At 50.8% G+C, this 20,929-nt stretch overlaps 1 protein-coding gene across 3 annotated transcripts in view; it reads right to left on the reverse strand.

The window, feature by feature from the left end:
- The window catches only part of KCNN3 (potassium calcium-activated channel subfamily N member 3), a 174,189-nt gene that overhangs the window by 25,137 nt on the left and 128,123 nt on the right, over window positions 1-20,929 (reverse strand). For all 3 annotated transcript variants that reach the window (XM_077156311.1, XM_077156310.1, XM_077156312.1), the window contains exons 4-5: window positions 7,821-7,962; window positions 1,086-1,196 (exon numbers count right to left, since the gene is read on the reverse strand). In XM_077156311.1, the coding sequence (XP_077012426.1) occupies window positions 1,086-1,196; window positions 7,821-7,962 (253 nt within the window). The remainder of the gene's footprint in view (window positions 1-1,085; window positions 1,197-7,820; window positions 7,963-20,929) is intronic.

A 20,929-nucleotide genomic window follows, 5' to 3' on the forward strand; every position in this document is an offset into this window, starting at 1 on the left:
AAAATAATTTTGTCGAGAAACTGAAGAGACCTTGGCAACTGCGCGTTCTCCCCCTGCCTTCCCTAAGAGCTGGCTTGCGCTCTCCTCTGTCACTCTCCCTCTCTCTTTTTGTTCTCCCTTTCTGCCTTTGTCTCCATTTCAAACATATTTTTACTGCTCTGCAGCATTAATCACTGAATATTTTATTTAGCTTTCAGAAAACTAAATCAAAACTTGGCTGCTCATGAATTCCCTAACCCACCCTTCGTCTTAAACGAGGAGACTTGCTATGGGAGTGAATGCCCCCAGTTATGGGTTTTAATCCTCTCTAGTCTCAGAGACAAGAGAGTCTGGCAGAAAACATCCTATTGACCTTGGTTCAGCCTGCAGCTCTAAAGAATTTTCCATAAAAGCTGTCATTAAATAAACAGCTCCTGCCTTCCTCATTTGGCCTGCTGTTATACTGAAAGACTCATTCCTGTCTCTTCTAAATGGGCCTTTTCTTCTCTGACAATTCAGTGGGGCGTCAGACTCTTAGCTGCTAAATGATGTTCCCAGCCTGGCATCTTTGCCGTGGTTCAGCCTCCTTAACCACTTTCACAAGGAGAAACATGATCTGGAAAACCCAAAAGGGGAAAATTGGATGATGACATTTTGATGAGTAACAACGTTTAGGAATGTGGGTTCCACTGGAATGATGATTTTTAATGATTTGTTTTTAAAGGATTGGCTTTAGATACATTTCCAGTATCCTTTTAAGATTCTCTATTGTTCTTCCTAGAGAGAATCACGAAAATATTTGAGCATAAACAGAAACGTCTCGTGCTGGGTGATTTATCCGTTACCATTAGGCAACGGGGCGGGTTACCGATGGGTCTGCTATAGATTGAGTTATGAGGAAAATGATTTGGTCGCCTGAACCACGCACAGGGATTTAACAGAAGCCAGGCTTGTGGCGTGCTAAGGCGCCACCCCCACTGCGTGCAGGCTGTCTGCATGTGTCTGGGGCTCCCTCGCTACTCCATCTAAGGGACCCCTCATGGACGCCATGACTGTTTCTTTCTGATTGGCTCCCGCTTTGGTTGTGGGTCCCCGCGGCGTTTTACCCGTTTGGTGAGCTGAGTGTCCATCATGAAGTTGTGCACGTGCTTCTCCGCTTTGGTGAGTTCCAGCTTACGGGCCACCACGGCCACCACGAGAGCAGTGCAGCCTGCGCCCTGTGGGGGACAGCAAAGGGACCGGAGAGGAGAGAGCACGTCATTAAGAGGCCAAGCCCAGGAGGAAGACGCGCCGCGCCCTGGGCTACTGTGCGGGGCTCCCGGGAGTGGGGCAGGACGTGGGCTGTCTGGGTGGCCAAGACTGAGCCCCGGAGCCTGTCGGGACTCTGACTCCCCTCTCGTGAAGGGTGCTGCAATGCCTTCCTGCCTTGGGCTCCACAGCTGAATTCTGGGAGACTGGATCTTCTTAGAACTAGCCAGTTCTCAATGGAGCAGGACGCTGGGGGCGGGCTGGGGGGAGCTGAGGCTTGAGGTCATTTGAAGCAATGTATAGTCACCAGGTGACCTGCCGGACCATGCAGTACAGCAGAAGACAGAGGGCCCAGGGCACAGGCCCCCTCTACCCCCCGGCATGTCCCAGCACCAAGGCCCACTTCACAACAGCGGCCCCAGCCGTGCATAAATTAGAGGACCGGCGGACACCTGCTGGGGGTGGAAAGTCTTCCTGAAAATAATGTAACCAAGGGGCAGCACAGCTCCCCCAAAGCCTGTCTCCGAGACGGAACCTGCGCTGGCAAGGACACGCGCCCTCGGTGCCTGCGCTCGCTCCCAGGCTCGGGTCTTTTTACCTGGAATTCTGTGCTGTGACTCAGCTCCGAGGCTTGGCCTTTCCTGCCTTCACCGGAGGCTCCGCATTCAGCCTCACGCAGAGCTTTTAAAGGCTTGGCTTAAAACAACAACACTCTACCTACAACCGCGATTTCAAGTGAACCACAGGAGCCCTGTGGAACCTTCCAGAACGGTGCTCCTAGCCTGCGGGGGGAGGGGGGCCGCAGGAACGAGGGCTCTGCCCAGCCTCCCCCACGCAGGACTGGCTTTTCCTCTCCTGACCCTGAGTGGGGGCGCGACTGCCTCGGAACAGCTGGGGAAGGAAAGCAGCCCGTGCCCTCCCCGCCCCCCCATCCCGACCGAGTTTTCAATCCTCTTCAAGCATTTCTGAAATTGGCCTGTGAGCACGGGGGACAGTGAGAGGGTCACCCCTGCCTGGTCTTCAGGAGTCACCCTGGCTCCGACCCCTCCTCAGAAGAGCATGCACTCTTTATCAGGGGCCACCTCTCCCTTCCTGCACCCCCTGCCCTCCACTCCGGGAGGGAGATGATAAGCCTATTAAAGCCAAAAGTCTGACCCTCTAGATGCCAAATAGCAATCATAGTTGCCATAGAGCCCAGTTTAGCAGTTCGGGGTCCCCGGATTGAACTAATCAATTAGTAACGTTTTTGGCTCATAGGGGTCTTACCGAATGTGGGAGGGACAGAATAAATGTTTCAAAGGTACCGTAACTTGTCGCAGAGTTGGGAGGAAGGCATAAGGGGCAGACCAGTCCCCTGCTCTCCCCTTTCTGATCTCTCTCTCTCCTTCCCCACGGGCGGACAAAGGCTAGCCTGTGTAATTCGTTGGCATGGCCGAAGTTGGCACTGCCGTCCCCTCGCTTTGCACAACAGTCCCCATTAAAACAATCCCGGGTTTCTTGGTGTGTTTGGTCAGCCACCCATTTCCAGCACAACAAAGTGAAAAAACCTGAGTCTGTGAAGTTTCCTTTTCTGACCTCATTTTCCTGCCCGGTCCAGGGAGGGCGGTGTTTTCGTGGCACTGTGATTTACAGGAGACTCTGTACTCAATCTTCAAAGGAATAGCCAGTTGGACAGCCTGGCCTGTAGCTATAATCAATTTAACCAGGTCTCCAAAAGCAAAAAATAGCTTAAAAGATGTTCTAGCAGGAAGCTGTATGCTCTCTTCTCCTCAACCAGACTAAGTATAATCCCCTGCCTTTAGATGGAGTTCCCAAAGTACTTTGGGCTGGAAGCCCCAAAAGGGGGATAGATCACAATGTTAAAATTGGAACATCAGGTGGCAGGGGCTCTCCCCAGACACCGTTCACCTTTGTCTCCTTGGTTTCAGGCAAAACTCTGCTTAAACCATCCCCGAGAGCGGGGGACAGAATAAGCCTGAAGAGGGAGTCCCCTCTGCTCACCAGGTCATTTGGAAATTGAATTGAAAAAATCAATTATTCGCTATCCCAAATTTCCAGAGCCTAAATGGAAAGCTCCATGGTTCCCGCCATCCATGGTCTGGTCAGCGGCATGCAAGGGGCTTCCAGCGGCAGACCGGAGCATTTTAAGTACGGAACCATCTGTCCTGTATGCACGGAAGCAGGGGGATGGACTACATGGCATTCCCCAGTTCCTTTCAAATTAAAGATGTCAAGACTCCCTGTGGATACTTCTCTAGAGGATGCTGGGTTCTTCATCCCTAATTCCAACTTGAATTTATAGCAGTGGGTACTCTCAGCTTCATTTTTCTTTTAGGAACTCCATGGTCTGGATGTCATTAGGGAAGTCACCGATAACAAAGCCTGACCTGGTCATTTCCATTAGCAGACGACCTCGTAAAGACAGGGTCAGACATCAGCAACCAACAGAAAGTGGTGGGCAGAGGGCTGAAATCCAGACACCAGTCCTGTCCAGAATGAGTGTGTGTGTGTGTGTGTGTGTGTGTGTGTGTGTGTGAGAGAGAGAGAGAGACCGAGGAGGGTGGGGTGGGGAATGCGGACAGCAGAGCTGGAGGCTAAGAAAGGGAGCGAGTTGTACTGCATCCTAAACAGCATGGGACAGACTAAGGAAAGAGCAAAGGAGGAAGCAAAGGGATAAAACAAAAGGATGGGCTAATGAGATTGAGGGAGAAGGAAGGTATCATAAGGAGCTTGACTAAGATGTAAATCAGAAGTCAGTGGTCACTTCTGGCTCTTTAGAGGACTTGGAAGGAGTGTCATGGGATCCTCCCCCTCTCCCCTCCCCTTGCCATGCTCACCTTTAAGGGTATAATGACCACTTATGTTCCCTTTGGGGTACTGGGCCTTACTACCAGATGGTCTTAGCAGTCTGACAGAGCTCTGTTGGCAGCCTGGAGGCCCCTGCGTGATGTGGCAATGATGTACGCTGGTTTTAAGAGTCAAACTGCCAAGGACCTGGCTAATTCCGGTGTGTGAAAGTTCATGGTGTCCTAGAGTGGAATCTGAGAAGTGGCTGGTGGGCAGAGAGGGCATGTGAGGAGAGGATGAGAGTGGGACAGAAAAGGGTAAGCAGCTGCAGGTATGACTTCCATGGGGTCAGATTGTAGAGCAAATCCATGACTCATACTTTTTGCCTTCAGACCTGCCAAGTCCTGAATCACAGTTGACACCAACTGTGTTCCCTGGGTCTTCTCTGCCCAACCCCCATTGCCACGGGGGACAAGATAGGGTCCACCTCTAAGGAGACCCTGCTTTCCAAAGTACGTGATAGAGCAGGGAGTACATGAGGAGCAGAGATGGGGTGGCCATGTCTAACTCATCTATAGACTTGGACCCAAATCAGAGACCTAACCTACTCTACACCCATCCTCCCACCTCTTGTTTCCACGAGACAATTTCCAGTTGGAAAACCTTAGAAGCTGGGAAGACAAGCCTCCCAAGGGGGAAAGGATGAGGTGTTCTTAACTAAAGAAGCATAAAATAAAATAAAACATAAATGAAAGTGACAAATGGAGGAGGGAAGCCTGGAGGATTTACAGTTGGACTCTGTTTCTTCAACAGATTCCATGTAACAACTAAAATAACATCAATTGGTCTGAAACCAAGGTGTTTCAGGGAGAAGCTCATCTTCTAAAACTGACATGAAGCAGATGTCTTGCTGAGCTCTCTTTTTCCCTCCTCCCCAAATGACTCCATTTGTGCTACCTTTTACTTCATCATCTCTTTCCTTTTGCAGTTCAAAGAGGCATTTCTCATGAAGCCTTTGGGGGAAAAGCTCAATGTCCCTAGCAGATATGCTGGAAGCTTTTGTCTGTTTGTCCATAACTCAGAAGTTTCCACACAGTGAGTCCAGCTTTAAAAAGTGGCTGTATTGAACTGTGGTTACTACCAGGCAGACGTGGGGAGCCCGAGGGGCTGTCAGGCAGCACAGGGGAGGGTGGGTCTCCCAGGCCAGCACAGACACATCTGAAGTTCCATTGTTATTTCCAATTCTGGATATTAAATGTTGACAGCTTTTCCTCTATGGTGTCATAACTGTTACCATGAAAATTCTTTACGGAAAGAAGCAGGACTTTGAAATATCTGCTTTCAGGGGTGAAATCTCCCAAACACACCAGGCCTGCGCCAGCGATGTCAAGTTGTTCAGACAATTATACACCCTGCCTAATGGCTGATAATTACACCGTTACTGGGATTGCCAAGAGAAAACAATGATTAAGACTATTTACAGCCCGCACACACAACTCCTTCCCTTCCCTTCCCAAGCAGGCCTTGCCTTGGCCTTCATGTATCCATGGTAACCAAACAGGAAGCCCTACCTTTAGTGAAGGGCTTTTGCAATAATAATCAGGAGATACACATAGCGCCGGGAGGCTGGGGGTGGGGGGGACAGGGAGAGACAGAGCCTCAGCCACATGGAACCCTTAAAAGGAGTGACTCAGCTAGAAAATCACATTTGTTAGAAAAATGCCACCAGGGTTTTTCACCATGGCTGACCCCTGGGCAAGGCAACAAACTTTAATTTGGGTGAAAACACTGACAAATAAAGGAAAGCTTCCTGTACCTGTATCTAGAAAGGGATCTATTTATGCAGCGGGGTCTCTGGCAAAAGAAAGAAGATGAGAGGCATATGCTGCATTTCTGATACTGAGGGTGGATCAGCCCCCCCCATCTGCTTGTTTGCTCTCTCCTCTTTGGTGGTACCTCTCCCCACAAGGAACCACACTCTCCCTTCCAAGGAGCTCCCGTAGATCCAGGCAGCAAAAGAGGTACCGGGAGGCCAAGCAGCCTGCTGAAAAAGACACCCCAAGGAGACGATGGAGGAGGGGGCTGAGGGGGCCGAGATTGCACCCAGCCTCACCCGAGTTCTAGGAACAGTGGGGGCGAGGGGTTCAAGGAGCCAGGGAAAGGCTCAGGGTGGGACTGCTTCTTGCACAGGGCACAGCCCCGGCCGAGGGGAGCACAGCTGGCGTTTAGGAAGAGCCCAGACCCCCGCAGGGTCCTTCCACCTGTGGGCAGCTGGGCTCCGCCCAGGCCCCGCACCCCGGGGCGGCTCTAAGGGAGACAGGAAACCCTTGGCCATCGGGAGGGAGGCATTTCATCTCTTTCTGGTAGGAAAACTCTCTCCCTGGTTTCCTGGTGACAGCTGGAGCTGGGCCAGGCAGACTCCTACAAAACGCTGGGAGGTGATTGTTCTAAAGCCTTAACCCACCCATGATTTATCCCAACCCTGGCGCCAGGCCTCTGGCATTACTGCCGCTTCGGGAGACACCTGCTGACGTGGGCCCACCTGGGTTTGCGTCAGAAAAGGGGAGGGGGCTCTGTCCAGCCCTGGAATGGCCCCTCTTGCTCACAGAGCGCCCCCCTGCCCCCACCCTGACCTACTGAGACCAGTCCTACAGGCTGTGGGGGTGGGGGGAGGCAGGAGGAAGCCCCCCGACGTGAGGAGTCACCCGGGACCCCACAGGAGGAGGGCAGCCCCCCCATTACAAAAGAGAGTCCTTTCCCTTTCAAAGGGAGGGTCCTTGTTTCTCTTGGGAGACATGGAGGGATGAATGAAATTTGGGGGGGTGCGCGTGGAGGGCTGTCCTGGGGAAGCATCATCGTCCAGCCACGGGGCTCCTGACCCCAGGCCATAAGCGTCTCATCCATCCCCAGCCCGCCCTCTGCGCTCCGCCAGCATTTCCCAGGCTTAGGTGGGAGCCTCAGTTTCCCCTTTTAATAAGAGGGCCCCACCCAGCTCCAAGACCATGTTCTCGGATGGAGGAAGGAGGTGAAGAGCAGCGGCCGCCTGGCCTGGACTGAAGCGCTGCCCCAGGGGAGCCCGTCCCCGGGGCGCTGGGGACGCTGGGCGCACGGTGCTCGGACCCCCATCCTTGCATGTGGCCCCGTCCTAAGCAGGTGACAGGGCTAGGCCAGCCCCTCCCTCCAACCTGACCCTCGAGGGCACAGAGGCCCAAACAGGGTCAGCGGCTGCTGGCGGGGCGGCGGGGGAAGTCAGACCCGACTTCTGCCTTGGGACCCCGCGTCACCCACCGTCCCCCGCTAGGGTGCTGCGAGGCCTCTGCAGGCAGCCACGGGCAGGGGCAGGGCGCCTTGGGGTGGGAGGAACCGGGCAGGGGGCGGCCGGGGCATGGGGACAGGGCCTCGCCGGGCAGGAATTGGCTGTCGAGGCCAGCGGCCTCCACCTCCCTGTCCCCAAACCTGGTCCCAACCAGTGGCCAACCCCCCCCCACAGGACAGGCTGGTCTCTTAAGGCCAATTTGGTGCTCCTCCCCTGGTCCCAGCCTCGTGAGCTTCAGCTCAAAATAATCAAAATGGGGCCAAGGGGCGTGGGGCTCGGGCCCAGCAGGGGGCTGGTCAGCGGACGCCAGTCCCTGCCACAGCCCAGGAAGGAGGACCAATGAGTAAGAGAGCCTTGCAGATTGCCCACCCGCCTTTCCATGCGTAGGGACTCAGGGCAGGCCTGCGCCGCGCGCCCACCCCCGGGTCCCCGGGGCGCCGCCTCTGGGCTCTGCTCCTGGCAGCCCCCTGCGGGCGGGGCTGGCGCTCACCATGATGCCCGTGAGCAGGCACACGCCCTTCCCGCAGTACGTGTGCGGCACCATGTCCCCGTAGCCGATGGAGAGGAACGTGATGGAGATGAGCCACATGGCGCCTAGGAAGTTACTGGTCACGTCCTGCTGGTCGTGGTACCTGCCGAGGGCGACACAGGGGTTAGTCGGGGAACAGCCACCCCTGGGAGTGAAGGCTGCGGGCACAGCAGGCCAAGGGCCTAGGGAGTGAGATTTTCCCTGAGGAAGAGGCAACAGCGAGGGGGCTGCCCCCAGATCTCTGCGCTGTCGACGGCAGCCCTCCCCCAGGGCCTGCCTCCTGCCCCCCCCCAGGGCCTGCCTCCAGCCCCTCCCCCCAGGGCCTGCCTCCTGCTCCCCCCCCAGGGCCTGCCTCCAGCCCCCCCCAGGGCCTGCCTCCAGCCCCTCCCCCAGGGCCTGCCTCCAGCCCCTCCCCCAGGGCCTGCCTCCTGCCCCTCCCCCAGGGCCTGCCTCCTGCTCCCCACCCATTCCGCCCCCCACCCCGAAACCAACCCCCACCCTGAACTCGGTCCCACCACAAAATGTCGTGGGCCGCTTTGCACCATTCAGCAGATAGCCTTTCGATGCTGATAGAATAGCTTTGGATGAAATCGTGCAGTAATAAACTTTCAATATTCCCTTCCAAGTCGACAGTTGAAACATATGTGAATGTGGTTAATCTGAAATCACAAGCTCCTGAACGGGGAAAATGTCAAAGAAAAAAATCACCAAACACATTTAGCAATTTCCTGTAAGAAAATTGATGGATCCCAAAGACTGGCATCTCCTGGGTGTCTGGAGGGACTGTGGCAGCCTGGGGGCCTCACGCTCTGGGGTCTCCGCAGAAGGCCAGCCTTCCCCCCTGAGTCGGCCGGGGCTCATGGCCATCTGTCCTCGGGGAACCAGCTGGGGACAAGTCACCTTCATTCCCCATGCCTGGAATGCCCATTCCACCCACCCCTTTCCCCTTTCCTCTTTCTGTCCCCAAACACTGGGGTCCACTGGGTGTCAGACAAGATCATGTCAAATACTGAAATACAATGAACACGACCCAGCCCCTGCCCTCGGGGCACTTGGCCCAGGGAAGGAGTCCTTCCGGGGTGCAGATATTTGCAGGAGAGTGCAATAAGCCTGTGAACAAGGCACCTAGGGGTCAGAAAGGAGAGGGCAATCAACTCGACCCCAAAGCAAGGGGACTGCAAGAGAAGGCATCACAGAGGGGTAAGGCTTGAGTTTTCCAGGCAGGTCAGGGCAGGGTGTTCCTGGAAGAGAGGGAACCCACCACACAAAAGCCCAAGGCATGACACAAAATGCAGTGGGTTGGCCTGGCTGCAGCCTGGATGGCAGGGCTGGTGAAGGCAGGTCCTTTTCCCAAGTGTTCTCTAATTGCATCAGCTTGAGAAGGACCTTGAATGGCACACGAGACTCGCATGCTATCCTGTGGGGATATCACCCCTTGATAAAGTCTCCCAGCCACTTGGAAGCCACTGGGTAGGGGAAGCCGGCCCAGGGCCACCGAGACCAAAGCAACCTAGTTGGAGAGAGCAGACAGCCACTGGGGGGTTTTGGTTCATAGAATTTAGCTGCTAACAAAGATTCCACAAATCAATGCATGTGACATGCTTGGGACAGGGACAGGAGGCCCTCAGGAGGTTTAGCGCTAACATCACAGGGTCTCCGTACTGCCACAGGGTCTGGGACCCACTGGGTGACTGGCAGATGTTTCGAGGCCAGGTGTGCAGAGAAGGCTACAGGCATAGATGCAACTGGAGATGGAAAGTGGCAGAAACTCTGCCAAGCAGAATGGAGGGGGTGGGGGCACATGAGTGGGGGAACGTATGAGCACAGTGTGATGATACCATTTATTGAGCACATCCTATGTATATACACTCTATGTGTATACAAACACTCTAATTCCTACAACATCCAGTGGGGTTATTTTACAGGTGAGCAACTGAACGCACAGAGACACTGAGTGACTCGGCCAAGGACACACAGGAAATGACTGAAGCAAAGTGTGTGCTCTTTTTGCTGCTTCACTGGGCATCACAGAGGCAGGAGAGACACCATGTGTCCTGGGGCGGGGGGGGGCAGGGTGATGAGGACTCGGTGAGAAGATGGCTGCTGGGCTCCAGTAGCAGATGATGAAGGGGCTTTTTTGAAGGCCTCGCATTCCAGAATAAGAACTTTGGATTTAGTCTGAGAGGCCTTGGAAGCCATTCTGGGTTCCTGAGCTGGGGAATAACAGGATGGCATGGCTTGCCTGGAAAACTGGTGTGCAGGTGGTGAGCTGGGTGTAATGAGAAGATGTGCACAGAGGTAGGGTACCCGGTAGGGAGCAGGTGTGCCAGCTAGCGTGAGGTGGAGGCGGCAGCCTTCATCCCCGACCTGAGCCTGGCCTCACTGTTCCTGGTCGGTCCATCGCTGGCAGGCTGTCCTCTCCCGGCAATCAGAGGGGCGCAGCATCAGTCTTTCCTTAGTGCCAGCACAAGGCCTGGTGACTGGCACTCCAGAGGGACATGTGAAGAGCAGATACCCCTCCCCAAATCCCCACTGGTAGGATGGCCTGACCTGCCCTCACCTGCCAACTTTACTGGTGCCCCAGAGACACTGTTGGTATGCTGCGGGGACTCCTGGCTGGCTACCTGTCCTGTCAGCCTCACTTCATTAGGGCTGGGCCCTGTGCCTGCTCCTCCAGTCCTATTTTAGTAGGATGAGTTGGTAGCACCCAATTCTGAGCCTCAAGGATTGAGTCTGCCCGACTCCAGCTCAGGTGTCCAGCCCCATCCCTGTCCTGATATGACCCTGGACAGGAAGCTGCCCCCCTCCCTCCCCCACCACCCCGGATTCTGGTGCCTGCCCTGCTCTGCCAGCCCCTCAGCTCTCCCCTCCACTCCCGGCTTGCTGGTCTCCTGCGGTGGGGAAAGGAGGCAGTGGCCGCTCCTTCTGGTGACACCTGGGCTCCAAGGTCCCGTGCGGAAGTCGTGGTGGGAAATCATTCCCCAGGAGGCAGGTGAAGCAGTAAGACTTGGGACAGACTGAGTGTACAGGGGTGGGAGGGGAGATACAGAAGGGCAAAGACGGAGAGGTGGCTCCACATGCCAAGCTAACCCACAGAAATAAACGTTGTAGAGTCAGAGTCAGGTTTGACAATGATGAGGTCGAGGCAGCTTAGCAGTAAGGAGGTGAGCAGGTGGTCTTGAACTTGGCTGGCCTGGGTCCAAGCGGCCCCACCACCTACTAGCTCCACAGTGGTGGGGGCAAGTGGCTTACCCTCTCTGTGACTCAGTTTCCTTATCTACTGATGGAGGATAGAGTAAAACAATCCACAAACCATACCAGCCAAGGTCAGCACTCGCACAACGTCAGCAGTTGTTGCTGCTGAGGGGGGCAGGTGTTATCAGTCTGGGAAACATTATCTAGAAAAACACAGGGGCAGGGAATTACCAGTGGAGTGGGGAGAGTGGTCATGGGGATGTCTTGAAGTTTTGTCTGAAGAACTATTCCACACAGGGCGGGAAGGAATCTACTGTAAGTATTTGAGCAAAGAAGGGAAATGAGACATTCGGTATTTGAGAATTATCCTCCCAGCACCCACATTCAAGAATGATTTAGAGAGGGCAGGTGCCAAATAAGGAGAACTGCTAGGAGGTTTGCAGGAGCCCAAGGAAAAGCCAAGAAGAGCCTTGGATGCTGAACTGTGGGACTTGCATGTAATTGCTTTGGTGTGCAGGTAGGCCCCACCACACCCCTTGCCTTGCAAATTGGGGGCTTAAACTTGCGTCCCCTGGAGGCTGGGCTGCCCTAGGGTCACGAACCAGCCCACTCGTAGGTGGGCTGACTCTGATGTAAGAGATTAGAGGGGATCAGTGTGGAATTAGGTATAAAGCAACAGACAATCTGCCTCTCTTATTTTACATTGATGTCTGATCCACTACTTAATTTATTTTTCCAAATTCCCTTTATGTTCTGGTGAGTTTCTTTTTCATTCACCCTCTAAGCTCCCATTGGTACTAACTGTGTGTGTCGAGGAGAGGAGAACCAGCTCTTGAGGATGCCATTCATTCGTCATCTGTTAAACTGCAGTGCTCTCTCCTCCGGTGGGGACTCTGAGGGGGAACGGGCATGGGCCCTGCCGTGCCCTCCGGAGGCCCGGCCTGTCGCCACGGAGGTAAAGCCTGCAGGCAACTCACCAACAGGAAGTGATGCGCGAGAAAGGTGGTGATTCAGGGCTGTGGGAGTGGAGAGGGGGGAGAAATTGTTTCCAAACCTATTCATCACTTTAGAGTGGTTTACACATTTCACAAATTCACGTATTCGTCTTGTGCTATTTTTTGCAACAGAGAATTTTGGGGGGAAAATAGCTAAATGTTTTTCTTTAAGGGCTGAGGAGGAAAAGGTGTAGGTTTTCTTTGAGTGATGAGGGCAGTTGTGATAGCTATTAATTTCTCTTTCTGGGTGTGGACTATGTTTGTTTTTTTTCACTTTTTAATATTGTGAAATAAATGGTAGATAGAGAAGACCCATGACTAGGTAAAGATGGGGGATTAGGCACCCATGTCTGCTTCTGCTCTCTCCTCAGATCCCTCTACAAACCAATATTTTTGGTCCCCCACTTTTAAAAGTAAGCAGACAACCAGGAATCCCCAGATAACTGAGAAAAGTCTCTAACATTAAAGACAGACTAAATCACTCAATCAAACAAAGAAAAATGACACTGGGTCAAACATAGAGCATTCAGAGAGAAGAACACTTGGAAAAAACCTTATAATTAATATATTCAGAGAGATAAAATAAGATATCGTACCCATGAAACAAGAATGGAATGCTACACAAAAATAGTCTCCTAGAAGGGCCAGGAGACAAACAGAAGTCTTCCAAAATGTAGAAAAGGGAGAGAGAGAGGTGGAAAACAGAAGAGAAAGTTGGTGAACAGTCTGCCAATATAAATAATAGTTGTTCCAGAAAGAGGGAGCTGGAAGAAAAGGGAGGAGGAGAAGAAGGAGCAAAGTAACCATTAATGAAATTATTCAGAAAATTTCCCAGAATTGAAGGACACAAGTTTCTAGCCCTCTAGGGCTCACTGTCCCCAGTGGATGAAAATAGACTCACAGCAAGGCACATCACTGTGCAATTTCACAACACTGGGGGGAAGGAGGATATCCTATAAGGCTCTCAGAGATGGGGGAGAAGGGGAAGGGAGGAGAGGGGGAAGGGAGGAGGGGGGGAAGGAAGGAAGGGGAGAGGGGGAGGGGGAGGGGAGGGGGAGGGGAGGGGGAGGGGGAGGAGAGTTCCAATACAAAGAATCAGAAATCAGAATGACTCTGGAGCTTTTCCACAGCAACACTGGAAGCTAGAAGTCCCCGGAATAAGGGAGGAAAATGGTTTCCACCCCCCAATCCAGCCAGCCAAAGTTACCAGTGAAGTATGAGGGCAGAATGAAGACATTTTCAGGTGTGCGAGGGTCTCACCCTCCACACCTCCATGCACGTCTTTCTCAGGAAGCCACGAGAGGATATACTTCGCCGAAACAAAGGAGGAAACCACGACAGAGGCATAGGAAAAGGCAAGGGTCAGAGGCAACTGGAGAGCCGACAGAGGGAGGGGGAGGGGGACGGGGCGGGGGCCCCAAAGGGCGGCGGGGCGCAGGGTGGAGGGGGCCCCCCTGATGGGCCGGCGCTGGGAGAAACTTCCCGATGAGGATGCGGCCGACAGAGAAGCTGATGAGCCGGAATCTCCTGAGGGATTTGGACAACTGGCAGTTTGGAGTTGAACTGGTGATAAATACCCAGAAAACGGCGCAAACAGACCCAATACTTAACAACTTCGGGGAAAACCGAAAGCTCCGTAGGGAAAGAGAAGCCACCGTGCCTTCCTCAAGGCTCAATTATGAACAGAATCAGTTTAAGTGTCAACCAATTAATGTAAACACTGATCTGGTTACTGATCTAGCCAAAATTATGATGAAAGAGGCTGGGGGAACAAGCAGAATTAAAGAAGAAGAGAGAGAATTAAATCTTTATCTTCCATAGACGGAAATTAATAGATAATGCCTAAAAGCAAAGCATCAAAAAGTAGCCATACAAGCATGTCACGTAGAGATAAGGAGGTAAATGCTATTAGCAGAAGGAGGTAAAAATAGCTGCCTCTGAAGAAGGGAAGACAGCAAAGTCTGCAGAACTATGGATTCTGAAGTGCAGGCAGATAGAACTTTGATAAAATTAAACATAAAACAGACCAAAGAGAAAAGAGCAAAAATATACATAACATAAAATTAAGCTAGGAAGCATAAATACAGACATCCACGGAAAGCCCCCCCATCCAACCCCAACCTGCCTAGGCCCCTTGAGTGCCCTCTCCTCCTGTCCCCCACTGCCCCCCAGAGATAATCAATATCCCGAATTTCATGCTTATCACTGCCTTGTTTGTCTTCATACCGCTTCCGCCCAGGCATGAATACCTAAACAATATACAATTTCGTTTTGCCTGTTTCTGAATTTTGAGAAAATGAAATCATCCCCCATGAGTGTGGTTGGCAGCCTCTAAGGTGGCTTCCAAAGGCCCCCCACCTCCTGGAATTCACACTCTCTTATCATCCCCTCCTCTTGAGCGCCCGGTGCCAGTATGTTCCCTCTAACAAATACAAGATGGCAGGAGTGATGGGCTGTCTCCACTGGGGTTAGACGGCGACTTCTGTCTGGGTGGAGCTCTCTATTGTTCTCTTCTGGATGCTTACACTGGGGGAAGCCACCTGCCATGTCATGTGACCACCCCATGGAGAGGCCCACGGGGCGAGGGACCACGATTGCCAGCAACCGCACAACTGAGCTGGGCAGCAGACACCTTTCAGTTGAGCCTTGAGATGAGACCACAGCCCCAGCTGACAGCTTCCCTGCAATCTCACGAGAGCCCTTAAGCCAGAGGCACCCAGTCCTGCTGTACCTGAATTCCCAACCCCTTAGAAACAGTGAGATAGCAAAACCTTGGTGTTCTAAGCACCTAAGTTTTAGGAAAATTTGTTATACAAGTTCTATGAGTTGCCTTTTCCACTCAACATACATACATGTTGATACATGTGGTCATTGTTTATTTTCATTCCTATATTGTATTGCATGAATGTATGATTATTTATTTTTTTATGATTATTTACTCACTCACCTACTGATGGACATTTGAATAGCTTCCAGGTTTTTCGTCTAATGAGCAATACTGCTACAAACATTCCTGATCACATCTCCTGGTTCACTTCGAGTTTCTTTGGAGCACACACCTAAAAGTGGATTTACTGATTTGTAAGGCATGTACATATTTAACTTTGTTAACAAATGCCAAGCTGTCTACTAAAATGGCAGTACTAGTGAGAAGAATTCCTGTTGCTCCGTATCCTCACCAACACTTGTTATTGTCTGATTTTAATTTTTGTCCAACTAGTGGTGTATTAGTTCGTTAAGCTGCCAGAATGCAATATACCAGAAATGGAACAGTTTTTAAAAAGGGAATTTATTATGTTACAAGTTTACAGTTTTAAGGAAGTGAAAGAGTCCAAATTAAGGCACCAACAAGAAGTTACCTTCACTCAAGAGAGGCTGGTGTCATGGGATCACCTCTGTCAGCTGGGAAGGCATGCAGCTGGTATCTGCTGGTCCTTGTTCCCAGTTCACTTCTTCCATCTTCTGACGCTAGCAGTTTCCTCTCTAAGTGTCTGTTGGCCTTCACTCAGTCCCTCTGGGACACAACTCTGGGTTCAGGCTTGCTTAGCATCTCATGGGACGGCACATGGTCCAAGCATCTCCAAACATCCGTGTCTCCACAGTAACTATTCTCCAAGTGTCTGCATCTGTGTCAGCTGTCTCCAAAATGTTTCATCTTTTAAAGGACTCCAGTAAACCAACCAAGACCCACCTGGAACAGATGGAGTCACAGCTCCAATTAGGTCACACCCACAATTGGGCACACCACATCTCCATGGAGATAATCTAATCAAAATCTCTGCCCAACGATGTTGAATTAGGATTACAAGAAATGGCTGCCCCCACAAGATTGGATAAGGATTAAAACATGGCTTTTCTGGGGTACATAATACCTTCACACTGGCACGAGTGGATAAATTGAGATCTTGTCAAGCTTTACTTTGTGTTGCTCTGATAAAAGTTTGAATATCCTTTCACAAATTTTTGTTATTCTTCATTCATGTTTCCTCTTCTGTGAAGTACCGTTCATGACTTTTGCCCATTTTTCCATTAGGTTGGTTTTGTCCTTTTTTCTTACTCTTTATAAGAGTTCTTCACCTATTCTATGTAACAAGAACTTCATTGGTTTGTGTGTTACAAACAACTTCTTCCAGTTTGTGCTTTGTCTTTTTATTTTCTTTACAGTATTTTTGAATGCATAGAAATGTTTAATTTTACTGTGTTAAATTTATGAATCTTTTCATTTACAATTAGTGACTGGTATGCCTTACGTTAGGTCTTTAATTCTCCTGGAATTAATTCTGTGTGTGGTGAGAGGTAGGAATATAACTTTGGTTTTTTCATATGGGATAACCAATGAACCCAGTTCCCTTAATGAATAGTCCGTCTTCTCCCCGTTGACCGTCACTGCTCCTGCTATCACCCAGCTTACATGCGGACGTGAGGCTGACTTCTCTGTTCTGTCCCGCTGGCCTTATGTTAGGTTGGTCATCTCTGTAGCCTTTTCTCGGCACCTTCTCAAGGGCTGGCACAAAACAGGTGTTCAGTAAATATTTGTGGGATGTGTATGGCCTGCTCGCTGCTTTTCCCGTCCCCCAGTGAAGCCAGTTCAGTGAAGCATGTTAAGATGACATCGGCTGTTCCCTTCAGCATGTAAGCTTTGGTCACAGTGGCTGCCGAACTCCTCAGGCTTGGCTAAGAGTTGGGTCTCGCTATCAGTAAGAACTCTGCTTCCTGACGGGAGCTGTGACCTATGACAGCAACGGGTTGAGAAAAAATAAGCCAAATGAAATTACTGCCTCTTCCTCCTCCTTTTCCAGAGAAGTTGGAATACTTCTTTTCTGTTTTTTAAAAGACATGGTTTCAAAAAAATTCTTTTCACCCGATTTTACTGATTTGATGGCTCTAATCGTTTATCCTGGGTTGGGTTTGTTTGTCGGAAGTTTGCAGGAATCAGGCCAGGGCTTCTGCAGGACTCCAGCCAAGTGCACTGCTTTGGCCTCACCTTCGAGTCTGTTCCTCAGCTTCACACGGTCAGAACGCTGCCACCAGCAAGCTGTGGGCCCTGTGCTTGCTATCGTCTCCAATGGCTTAGATTGTGCGTTACCAAAAAACTTAGGTTCGAGACATAACAAGCCTCTCTGCCTTTGGTCTCATATAGTAGGTGAAGGTCTAGAGTACATTGCTCTGTAGTTTTAAAGAGTGCATTCACTCTTTAATGTAGAGCTGTGTTCCAGTAGCCACGTTTCTTGAAGATGATTGTATGATGATAGAGCTTTCACAGTGTGACTGTGTGATTGTGAAAACCTTGTGTCTGATGCTCCTTTCATCTACCTTATCAACAGACGAGTGAAACATACGGAATAAAAATAAATAATAGGGGGAACAAATGTTAAAATAAATTTAGATTGAAATGCTAGTGATCAATGAAGGGGAGGAGTATGGGGTACGGTATGTATGAATTTTTTTTCTGTTTTCTTTCTATTTCTTTTTCTGAATAGATGCAAATGTTCCAAGAAATGACATGATGATGAATATGCAACTATATGAGGATATTGTGAATTATTGATTATATATGTAGAACAGAACGATCAAAAGTTAAGAATGTTTGTGTTTGTTTGGTGTTTCTTGGTATTCAAAAATTTTTTTTTAATTAATAAAAAAAAAGTGCATTCAAGCCCCTTTGCACATTAACAAATTCTGTTGAATCCACCTTCAAAACATGTCCACAGTCTGGCTCCTTCTCACCACCTCTGTGCCACCATCCTGGGCCAAGCCCCTGTGCTCTCACCTGGGGCAGGGCAGCGGCCACCTGCCTGGTCTCCCCGCCTCTGCCTGTGCAACCCCTTCCCCTCCCCTGCCCCAGCCTTGCCCTGTGACAGCTGCTAGAGCCTTTCAAAAGTAAGACACTCCATGCCCCCTCCCTGCTCGAAAATTCCGGAATCCCTCAGAACAAAAGCCACCCATACTCCCCACCCTCTCTCCTAGGACCCCCACCCCCCCACTGCTCCTGCTGTCTGGTGTCCACACCAGGCCAGCTGTCCTCCTGCAGCGGGGCTTCTGCACTGCTACTCCTTCTACCGAGAAGACCCTTGCCCCAGACAATTCCAGGTCTTTGCTCTGATGTCAGGTTTTCAGTATGGCTTCCCCGACCATCCTACTTACCAGTGCATTACTCTCTCTCACTGACATACCCCATCCTCTTCCCTGTGTTATTTTTCTCCATGCCATGTGTCACCCTCGGACAGAATATATATTTGGCTTATCTTTGTGTCTACTGACTGTCACACCCTTGGAATCTATGCTTCATGAGTTTTGCTTTGTTTACTGCTGTCTCCCTAGTACTCGATAAGTATTTGCTCAGTGAATGAATGAATGATGGTAACTGGTCTTTACCACAAGCCAACAGGACAAGGTGGGCAGGTAGGGGCTGCGGCCCCGTTTTACGGTGAAACAATGAGAAGTTCAAGAGAGTCACTGACCTAACTATCTTCTCGTAGCAAGGAAGGGGAAGAGCTGGCCCTGACACACGTATTATTTCTGGTTCTGCAAACGGCAGGTGCAGTGAGGCTGGAGGCGAGCACGGGCACGGGGTGGGGGTGGAGGTGGCAACTGTGTGCCTGGGCCAGGACCGTCTGTCCTAGCTTGGCCAAGCACCCCCTCAGTCACTGCCAGCAGGCGGAGGCCCAGGAGACTCTCCGTGGGGCTATTCCCAGCCTGTGTTAGGGAGCCGGAGGAGCTGTTACTAAGGGGGGGACGTTCATCAAGCCCTGGGTTTTATTCCCTCTCTGCCTCTAACTTCGTCCAGGTCTCCAACACCACGCGATCCCTAATTATCCAGTGCCCTCCGTGTGGTCGGACGGGGGGTTCCAGCCCTGTGGAGAAAATGGAACAAAACTGCCATTTCTTGAGAGTATTTTGGGCCTGAATTTAGGAGCATTTGAGAAATGCTCGAGGTGTGTGAAAGCGTGGCACTGAGATCCGAAGTTAGCTTGCAGTGACTTCAAGGCTATTATTGTTTATTGCAGCTACGGGTCAATTCACATCACATCAAAAAAGAATTCTATTCCACAAATCACTTTCCCTTTAAACATCTTAAAAGGTGAAATAATCGACATTGGAGATCCAGGACTGGGCACAAGCCTACTAGAGAAATGCTCATGGTGACAAATGCATAAATGAAGTTCTCTCAGTCTGTTTCAACTCCATAGATGTTGTCCTATTTTTCACGAGTTGGCTTTGGAATTTAGGAAAATAAGGATATTTCCCTCTACCAGGTAATTCAAGGTAAGAGCCCTGGATCTTTCCAAGGAGAAGCTAAATCTAGTCTTACATTTCCAGCCCCGAGAACTAACAGCACAAGCGCAAGGCCTCCGGTTATTTTTAAAGGGGAGAAAAGCACCACCAACAAAGCTCAACAGTTGCAACAAGCAAGTTGTGACTTTGCCATCAAACAAGCACGGCTTGTCCTCTTTCTGGGAATATAGGTTGTGGCTTTCACTAGCAGAGGTGGTGGGGCAGTTTTCTTGGGAGACTTTGAATAAACTATGGAAGAGTCAGGACATCTGGCTGGTCCCACACATCTGGATGCAACCTCTTTGCACGCCTCAGCAGGAGGTCAAAACAATCACGCCTACTACACTTTTCTCAGTGTGTTTCTCTTCGTTTGGGTCCCTTTCTCTCTTGGTTGAGCAAAGATGTTCTGCTCAACTTCCCCACCTCGCAAATGGAGGCACCAGTTGAGGGAAGTCAGCTGCCCTTCCTTCCACAGCCCATTATTTTTTAAAGGGGAATACTGTCAACCTCTTTGAATGGTTATTAAATTAAAAAAAACAGATGGCTCATCTGGCAAATCCTTCTGAGTCAGTTTCTCAATTTGCAGTGTTTTCTTGCTTGTTATTAAAAAATATTTCCATGTTTCCTGATTTGGAAATGTTTAATAAAATGCACAAAAATGGAGAAAAACAATATGTTTGGAAGAAGCACTGTTCCCATGGGAAGCAGGTCTCCCCAGTGTCAGGGGTGGGGGGGGTGTGACAGAGAGGGCAGCAGATGGGGGTTTCCACCCCAGGCCTGCCACCTGCCAGCTGCATGCCCAGGTGAGGTGCTTACCTCTCCGGGTCTCAGGTTTCCCTCCTGTAAAGCACAGGATGTGCACTCACTCATGGGAGCTACTGATAATTAAATGAAATCACAAATATGAATCCTGCCCAGCTCCTGGTACATAGTCGGGCTTACTAAATGATTTGCTCAGTCAACCATGTGCACTCACTCATGGGAGCTACTGATAATTAAATGAAATCACAAATATGAATCCTGCCCAGCTCCTGGTACATAGTCGGGCTTACTAAATGATTTGCTCAGTCAACCAATACTAGCAATCTTTCTACCGTGTGCCAGACCTGCACCCATATCGTGGAACTCAGAGTCCAGTGAAGGAGGCAGGCACCAGGCGGCACTCACGCAAAAAGACAAAAAAGGCCAAATTATAATTGAGACAAGTGCTGCCAAGGAGAGGGGCAGTGTGCACTGAGCAGGGGACCTCCCCTGAGGACCGAGCACACTCACAGAGGGCAGGGGTGAGGCTGGTAACAGGGTAGAGCTGAAGCGGAGGTGGGCCGGGTGGCAGGCTTCCCCGGTGCAGGGGTGAGCTCAAGGAAGGCCTCGGGTGACATCAGAGGGAGAGGCAGGGCTGATAAAGAAGCAAAAGGTGCGGGGTGCCCACCCTGTCTTCCCGCCCCACCTAAGTCCCCCATTCCTTCCTTTCCCTCCCCTATTTTTTTTTAAACTCTAACACAATTTTATGTCACCATCCATTGCAAGATACAATCTGATTTCAGATATGTTAAAATGTGGGGGAAAAAAGACGTGCATCTTTAAAGAGAGGATATATGGAGGTGA

Source organism: Tamandua tetradactyla, chromosome 4 (genome assembly GCF_023851605.1).
Source record: "Tamandua tetradactyla isolate mTamTet1 chromosome 4, mTamTet1.pri, whole genome shotgun sequence".
NCBI lineage: Eukaryota > Metazoa > Chordata > Mammalia > Pilosa > Myrmecophagidae > Tamandua > Tamandua tetradactyla.